General features: G+C 39.7%; 1 protein-coding gene across 3 annotated transcripts in view; it reads right to left on the bottom strand.

The window, feature by feature from the left end:
• Positions 1-1,709: 1,709 nt before the first annotated feature.
• LOC115232587 (biotin--protein ligase) overlaps positions 1,710-9,470 on the bottom strand; it is a 72,769-nt gene continuing 65,008 nt past the window's right edge. For all 3 annotated transcript variants that reach the window (XM_036512206.1, XM_029802551.2, XM_036512202.1), the window contains exons 8-9: positions 4,909-5,134; positions 1,710-1,976 (exon numbers count right to left, since the gene is read on the bottom strand). In XM_036512206.1, the coding sequence (XP_036368099.1) occupies positions 1,793-1,976; positions 4,909-5,134 (410 nt within the window). In that variant the 3' untranslated portion in view covers positions 1,710-1,792. The remainder of the gene's footprint in view (positions 1,977-4,908; positions 5,135-9,470) is intronic.

The following is a 9,470-nucleotide window of genomic DNA, read 5'->3' as shown; positions in this document are numbered from 1 at the left end:
CTATCATCATGGTCCACCTGTTATAACCCTTTTTCTATCCCTATATTTCCCTCTCCACTGCTCTTACACTTTGTACATACCTTCTGTTCCATTCTCCTTCTTGAACTACCCCTACCTCCCCCCGACTGGTATTTCCCACCATCTGCATCCTTTGTTCATCACTCACAACATTAACCTCTACCTCCCCACTCCTCACCTCTTTCACACACACCCTTCCCATGCTCCACCGTTCAGATCCTCTCTTATTGCTCACCTTCATGTTCATTGAGAATTTGCTCTATCACCCCACCCCCTCTCATCTCCTCCAGCCATGAATCTCTTCTATAGCAAGACACTTGCACTTGTCCTATCATTCTAGAGCCTTCCAACAGCTGAAATACAGCCTCTCATCTCCATCTTCTCCTCTTAGTAGTGGGAGCTTTTCCCATTTCCTTTTCTCTGTTCTTTTCTGCGATACACGCGACATGGCAACCTCATAGGTGCCAGTGACACAAAATTGCACTCAGTGACCTTTATAAGGGGGTTGGTATTAAGGAGGACATCTGACCATAGAAATCATGTTCCAGATGACATTGGGTCATCATGATACACTCTTGCAGCTCTCAGATTCCCTGTCAGACAGACTTATCCATGTCAGACACAGGGTGAAATCAATTGATATTGAAATATACATTCCTTGTGTACTCCACACAAGGTAAACCTGTTTCTCCTATGTTCATTGAATTGCCCGTGTGTGTCTTAATAGTGAGCTACTGGTGGTTTTGGAACAATGGTTCCGATTATAGCAAATGGTATTTAAGTACCCTACTGATTCTAATTGTAGTATGTGTGCGTGTGTGTGTGTATGTTTTTAGATATGTATGTATGTATATATATATATGTATATAGGGGGAGAGTTCTTGAAAAAAACAAAAGACGAAGACAGGTGGTGTAGAAAACAAACAGATGTATTAGTATAACGCTCAGGAATTGAAAAAGTCTTTTATGTTTTGAGCCTACGCTCTTCTACAGAAAGAGACACAGAAAGAAACAAGGAGAGAAAAAAAAATGTGTGTAGTGGCTACTGATCTATGAGGACAGCTTCATAAAAATTGCTGAGCTGTAATTGTGGAGGGTACCTGTGGAAGGAGTAGACCCAGGAAGACATGGAACAAAGTGGTGAGAAATGATTTTCAGACGCTCGACCACACTGAGGAAAGGACAAGGGACCAGGAGATGTGGCGATTTGCTGTACTTGATAAGAGGCATCAAGGCCTGTCGACATAAAAATCACTTGTGCTGGTGCTGCGTAAATGCTCCCTTGTAGGTGGCACATAGAATGCACCCAACACCCTTTAAGTGGTTGGCATTAGGAAGGGCATTCAGCTGTAGAAACCCTGCCACAAGACAGTTGGAGTCTGGACAGCTCCCAACTGGTCAGCTCTATGTCAAACCATCCCAGCCATGCCATGCCAGCATGAGTGCAGATAAGTGTTTAGAATGGAGTATAGTAGAGGGGGGAGAGAGAGAAGTGGCTGAAGGTACAGAAGTTGGATGGTTGGTTGAAACAGTGTGGACAGGGATGATGAGGAATGGAGGAGATTTAGGGAGGGAATGCCAGCATGGAAAGCAGACGTTAAATATTGATAATGGTAAGACACACACACACGGTTGTGTGTATGCTGTTGAAAGAAATTATGTTGTTTGCAGAAAATAAAACAAGAAATTACTTACAAACAAATATAAATTTATTGAAAATATTATTCTGTAATTACAAGTTTCTTAAGCGTTTCTGCGAATTCATTGAAAAAAGTCATGTCCGTTTCTTGAAAATTAAGTGCTGTTTTACATCCATACTATATTGCAGGGAATTCAGGCTGATTTGCTTCTGTTCCTTTTCCTCAATAACCGAAAGATGACCCTGAGAGTCCAGGCCACACACTTTGACATCGATATTCTTTCCGTTTTCAGTTTCCAAAGAGAATTTATTTATATTTCTAGAAAACGAAAAGAATGGTAACATTACAAAATGAGTTGAGTTTTGACAAGCAAAAACACATTAGTAACTGAAGGTAGTGAGAGGTGTGGTGGTGAGAGTCTGCCTGTTTGCTTCATACTATAAAACAATGAGAGAAAGCACAGTACATCCTACCAAGTCATATCCACCTGTATGTGTGTGTCTCACTCTCTGTCTCTCTATGTGTGTATATATATGTGTGTGTGTATGTATATGATATATATATATATATATATATATATATTTATGTATGTATATATTTATCGTCCAACCCATGCTAGCATGGAAAGTGGATGTTAAACGAAGATGGTGATGATGAATATTTTAAAATTCTAATCTATTCTCCCTGTATTTTAAACTTCATTTCTGGTATATTTCGACATGTTTGGATTAATAACAATTTATATATATATAGTTTCCATCTACCAAAGCCACTAACAGTAGGAGACACTTGCCTAAGGTGCCATGCAGTGGAACTGAACCCAGAACCATGTGGTCAGGAAGCAAGCTTCTTACCACACAGCCACACGTATGCCTATATATATATGCATGGCACCTTAGGTAAGTGTCTCCTACTGTTAGTTCTTTGGTAGATGGAAACTGAAAGAAGCCCATTATATATACATATGTGTGCTTGTTTGTGATTGTTCCCCACCACTGCTTGTCGAGTTTTGTTGGTGTGTATACATCCCTGTAACTTAGCGGTTTGGAAAGAGAGACTGATAGAATATTATCAGGCTTTAGAAAAAGGCAAAATAAATACTGGATTGTGCCCCAGCATGGCTGCAGCCTAATGACTGAAACAAGTACAAGCCAGTGTATATATGTATGTGTGTGTGTATATATATATATATATGTGTGTGTAAAAAGCACCAACGGATTGTGGCTGCTGCCAGCCTCCCCTGGCACCTGTGCCGGTGGCATGTAAAAAGCACCCACTACACTCACGGAGTGGTTGGCATTAGGAAGGGCATCCAGCTGTAGAAACACCGCCAGATCGGACTGGAGCCTGGTGCAGCCTCCTGGCTTTCCAGACCCTGGTCGAACCGTCCAACCCATGCTAGCATGGAAAACAGATGTTAAACGATGGTGATGATATATATATATACACACACACACACATAAACATACCAAATTCGCACACAATGTGTTGATTAGCCTGGAGATATAGTAGAAGGCATTTATCCAAGGTACTGGACAGTGAGACTGGACCTGAAGCCATGTGGTTGCAAACTGACCATCTTAACTCCATGGCCATGCCTATGCTCTCTATCTCTCTCTCTCACACACAAGCTGTTGATTATTTTGTTAATTCTAAATAATAACTGACATGTGCAGTTAAACATTTGAAGATAACTGGGATTATTTTAGGATACAACTTGCTTGTAACAGTCAGCAGAACAAACTTCTCCAGACTATATTCTTGATCTTTTCACTTATAGGTTCCTATTCTGACAGTGCGGGGGACTCCAGATACCAGGTACAACTGAAATATAATTCACTGTCTTTTGTATTATAATACACAGTCGTGCTTTCTTTAGTGAATGGTTTCCACTAATTGGGATAGATTCTATGAGGACAGATGAAGCTGGAGGTTTTTGCTGAAAATCATGGCCATTGAGCACGAACAATTTATTATAAATTGAATAGCTGTCATTTTGTTCACACTGCTTGATAAGAAAACAAATTAAATGCAATTTAACCTTTGCATGAAACCATTAACTACGGATACTATGAAAAACTCTTTGAACTGGTGCCAATCTCAAAGGATTCTAGTCACATAGTATATATTGAATACACCCTCAGAGCAACAAGCATTCTACACACACACAGAGGGAGAGAGAGAGGAAGGCAGACAAACACAAAGAGTTACACTGCAAAAGAACATGGCTTTTGAATATTGAATGGAAGTAATGTTGGCTATATCAATGCAATTTGAATAGTTGAAATGCTTGGAGTGCTGCCAAACTACCAAAATTCTTGAGTACTACAGTACTTATTCCCAAGAAATATTGAGAAATATCATAATACTTTCAAGCACACACAGTTTCTGATTTATATGTTTCATTAAATCTGACATTCATGTTATTTTGCTTTCGTCAATGGCATTACCAATTGTATGTCTATAACGAAGTACATTAATGAACAAACATGCAGACCTTCAAACACCGTTGCCATGCAAAACAAAATATTATACTGCAGCTTGTATATTATAATGACCACAAGATAATAATATTGGCCCTGAAGCATTTGAGCTGTATTTTATTACAAGCTGCCTCATAAAAAGCACCTGTGCCGGTGTCACATAAAAACCACTTATGATGGTGTCACATCAAAAAGCACTTGTGCTGGTGTCACATCAAAAAGCACCTACGATGGTGTTGCATAAAAACCACCAACGATGGTGTCACATCAAAAGCACTTGAGCTGGTGTCACATCAAAAAGCACCTATGATGGTGTCACATAAAAAGCACCTATGATGGTGTCACATAAAAACCGCCTATGATGGTGTCACATCAAAAAGCACTTGTGCTGGTACCACATGAAAAAGCACCTACAATGGTGTCACATCAAAAAGCATCTGCGATGGTATCACATCAAAAAGCACCTGTGCTGGTGTCACATCAAAAAGCACCTACGATGGTGTCACATCGAAAAGCACCTGAGCTAGTGTCAAGTAAAAAGCACCGAGTACACTCTGTAAAGTGGTTGGCATTAAGAAAGCCTTCCAGTCACAGAAACCATACAAAAACAGAGAATTGGAACCCAATGTCATTCTCCAGCTTGCCACTTCCAGTCGAAACTGTCCATCCCATGTCAGTTTGGAAAAGAGGTGTTAAATAATGAGTTTCTGTACATGATGGATTGTATTTATTAGATTACAGAATATAAACAGAGTTTAGCATCTTACTTGTGTATCCAGTATTTGTAAAGTAAGTTTTCAAAATCTCCTGGTCCTTTACTGTTAAATTTGGCCATAATCTGTTCAAATGTAGTAATTGTCCTGCTTATAATTTTCTCCTTGGATAATTCAGGAAGAACATCCATTCCATTTAAGATCCTCATTTTGTTTTCTAGTTTGATGAGATCATTTATGCACATTGTTGGATTGTGATTGCTAACATTCAGTCCAGCTCCTTCAAGAAAGAAAAGAAAAAAACAAAATATATATACATAAAAATGCACCATATGCATGTGTGCATGCATGTGCAGACACACACACACACACACATCATCATCATCACTTTAACTTTTTCATGCTTGCAAGAGTTAGATGAAATTCATTGAAGAGATTTTTTTACAGTTGGATGCCCTTCCTGTTGCCAACCCTCATTTGTTTTGAAGCAAGGTAATATCTTCCTCATGGCCAGACATGTTTTTGTGGAAGGCTGGAAATGACACATTTGTATAACAGTGACACTCATAATTATCTTGTGACACTAGAACAAAAAGTCACAAATGAGTGTCACATACATGAATATGCCCACATACATACAGACACATGCATAAGTCGTTGCCAGTGCAGCTGGACTGGCTCCTGTGCAGGTGGCACATAAAAAGCACCATTTGAGCGTGGTCGTTGCCAGTACTGCCTGACTGGCCCTCGTGTCACTGGCACGTAAAAGCACCCACTACACTCTCAGAGTGTTTGGCATTAGGAAGGGCAACCAGCTGTAGAAACTCTGCCAGATCAGATTGGAGTCTGGTGCAGCCATCTGGTTCGTCAGACCTCAGTCAAATCAGCCAACCCATGCTAGCATGGAAGGCAGATGTTAAACGATGATGATGATATATATATATATGTATATATATATATATATATATATATATATATATATATAGATCATGATATGCATGCAAATGTATGTAATATATATAGATGCAATGTCAGTAATGTTCAACATCTTGAGAGAAATGTTAGGCATAAGAGGCATCAGATGTGTGCAAGAGAGATGACTGCACTGGTATGGCCATGTGATGTATATGGATGAGGACAGCTGCGTAAAAGAGTGCCAATCTGTAACTGTGGACAGAACCTGTGAAAAAGGTAAACCCAGGAAGACATGGGACAAAGTGGTGGAGGATGATCTTCAAATTTAGAGCCTCACAGTGGCAAAGACTAGTGACCGAGACCTTTGGCAACATGAGCTTGAGAAGAAGAGCCATCAAGCCAGGTGAAATCGTCCTGGCTGAAGGATAGTGTCATGTAACTGGCATCCATGCAGGTGGCTCGTAAAGAGCACTGTTGGAGCATTGGACCTCACAGAGGCAAAGTGGCCAAGTCCCTTTTGAGCACTGGGCCTCATGGAGGCAAAGTGGCTGAGTTCTTTTTGCATGTTGGGCCTTGCGGAGGCAATGACCAAGACCTTTGGCATTATATGCTTGAGAAGAAGACCCATCAAGCCAAGTAAAATCACAGTATCACACAAATGGTACCCATACCAGTGGCACATAAAAGCGGCCATTACACTCTCAGAGTGATTGGCATCAGGAAGGACATCCAGCTGTAGAAAACCATGTCAAATCTGATTGGAGTCTGGTGCAGCCATCCAGCTTATCAGCACTGGTCAAGCCGTCCAACCCATGTCAGCATGGACAATGGATGTTAAATGATGATGATGATGACACACACACACACACATATATGTATATATATATATATATTCTTTTATTCTTTCTTTTACTCTTTCATTTGTTTCAGTCAAAGATGGTACTAGAGCACCGCCTTTAGTTAAACAATTCAACCCCAGGACTTATTCTTTGTAAGCCTAGTACTTATTCTATTGGTCTCTTTTGCCAAATTGCTAAATTATGGGGAGTGGGGACAAATGCAGACACTCACACACACACACACACACACATACATACATACACACACACATACATACATACACACACACATATATACACGACGGGCTTCTTTCAGTTTCCCTCTACCCAATCCACTCAAGGCTTTGGTCGGCCTGAAGATCATCATATATCATGATGATGATATCATCATCATTATTGTTTAACATCCTACTTCCATGCTGGTATGGATTAGACAGTTTGACAGGAGCTGGCCATGCTTCTGAGTGTGTTTTTTGCATGGATTTTATGGCTAGATGCCCTTCCTAACACCAACCACTCCACAGTGGGCTGAGTGCTTTCTAATACATAGGCACAGGCATGACTGTATGGTAAGGAGTTTGCTTCCGAACCCCATGGTTCTCAGTTCAGTTCTATCCTGTGGCACATACAGTATCAGGCCAACCAAAACCTTGCGAGTGAATTTGGCAGAACTGAAACTGAATATATATATATATATATATTTGTGTTTGTCCCTCACTTGTCAAGTGTTGTTGGTGTGTATATATCCCTGTAACTTAGTGGTTTGGCAAAAGAGACTGATAGAATAAATACCAGGCTTTAAAAAAAAAAGGACGGGTTGATTCATTCAATTAAAGTTTCTTCAAAGCACTGCTCCAGCATGGGCGTAGTCTAATGGCTGAAACAAGTAAAAAAATAGAAATACGACAAGAGCCATGTAACAACTTTTGCTTGGACTTGTCTTAAAAAGAATTTGGGGTTTCAACCATCATATTGAACATGTGGTTATGGTACCTGGAGGGGTTGAATTTCATTACTTCTTCAATCTCACAGTCACTCTGTTATATGGAATTACATGTCACATGTTCTCCATTCATAGTGATTGGTCTGCAGACAAAAAATATTCCTTAACTGGTATGAAGTTTTGATAATAACACAATAACTGTATAAGACAATAAATGGTAACAGCATTAGTGAATTTGCATAAAGACACATGCACACACATCCATACAAGCTTTGCTTTGAAATAATTTTCAAGTATATTGTATACTAAAGCAAATTCAACAATCTGTTGTTTATTGGAAGTTGATTCAATTCACTTTGTCCCTCCCATGGAATTTGTGGCATTCTGCCAATATAACAAACAACAACAATAACTACAGCTGTTGATTACAATTCCTTTATTGCAAACAAATGATTACCAGATGATCAGAATATTTAAAATCCTATTGTAGTTGTCGAGGATTCCTTTTCTGAAGCTGGATATTCAGTGGATTACAGAACTAATGCTCGAAACTTAGGAAGAATTTGAAGATAAGAATTACATATCAGCAGACACATAAAAGAGACGAAAAAGACTGATAGAGAATGATTTTATAGCTGAACTTTGGAGAACAGAGGAATATTAAAAGTTAAGATGAATAGCATTTACAGAAGTGGGAATTCAATTAATAAAACCAAGACAAAGCTAAGATTTTACAAATTTCTTTGATATATTTTAATTGGTTTTCATTAAGGTGAGTATTGAAAGCTTGGGCGTGGAATCTAGAAAGGTGTCAAGGATGACCTGTTAAGTATTTCACAATATTCTAACAATAATGATAAAGATATCAAGCAAGCAAAAACATTTCTTTGGCTTTGTTGTCCACATTATCATTATTTTATCATCATCATTTAATGTCCGCTTTCCATGCTAGCATGGGTTGGACGATTTGACTGAGGACTGGCAAACCAGATGGCTGTACCAGGCTCCAATCTTGATCTGGCAGAGTTTCTACAGCTGGATGCCCTTCCTAATGCCAACCACTCCGAGAGTGTAGTGGGTGCTTTTATGTGCCACCAGCATGAGGGCCAGTCTGGCAGTATTGGCAATGGCTATGCTCAAATGGTGTTTTTCACGTGCCACCTGCACAGGAGTCAGTCCAGCGGCATTGGCAACCTCGCTCGAATGTTTTGTTTATGTGCTACCGGCACAAGTGCCAGTAAGACAACGCTGGTAACGATCATGCTCAAATGGTGCTTTTTACGTGCCACCTGCTTGGAAGCCAGACAGCTGCTCTGGCAGTGATCCCACTTGGATGGAGCTGTTAGCGCTCAACTGGCACGGGTGCCAGTCATTGAATTTGGTTCAATTTCGATTTCACTTGCCCCAACAGGTCTTCGCAAGCAGAGTTTAGTGTCCAATGAGTGAAGGTTTTATAATAATAATAATAATAATGATAATCCTTTCTACTATAGGCACAGGGCCTGAAATTTTTAGGGAAGGGATGAGTTAATAACATCGACCCCAGTGCATAACTGGTACTTAATTTATTGACTCCGAAATGATGAAAGGCAAGGTCAACCTCAGCGGAATTTAATAATTTCATTTATTTTCCACAAGGGCAAAGGATGAGGGGGACAATACAGACACAGACAGTGAGGGGGTTTTCATATAATAATGAAATGGATAAGAAAAAAAAATTCTTTCTACTGGAAGCACAGGACCTAAAATTTGGAGGAGGAGATTAAGTCAATTACATTGACCCCCAGTGCATAACTGGTACTTTTTAATCGACCACAGAAGGATGAAAGGCAAAGTCGACTTTGGCGAATAATGATGTCTCAAATTTTAGCACAAGGCCAGCAATTTTTTGAGAGAGGAAAGTCAGTTACATTGCTTTA

Source organism: Octopus sinensis, linkage group LG2 (genome assembly GCF_006345805.1).
Source record: "Octopus sinensis linkage group LG2, ASM634580v1, whole genome shotgun sequence".
In the NCBI taxonomy this organism is placed as follows: domain Eukaryota; kingdom Metazoa; phylum Mollusca; class Cephalopoda; order Octopoda; family Octopodidae; genus Octopus; species Octopus sinensis.
Note: the sequence above shows the minus strand (reverse complement) of the source record. Positions and strands in the feature narration are given on the sequence as shown.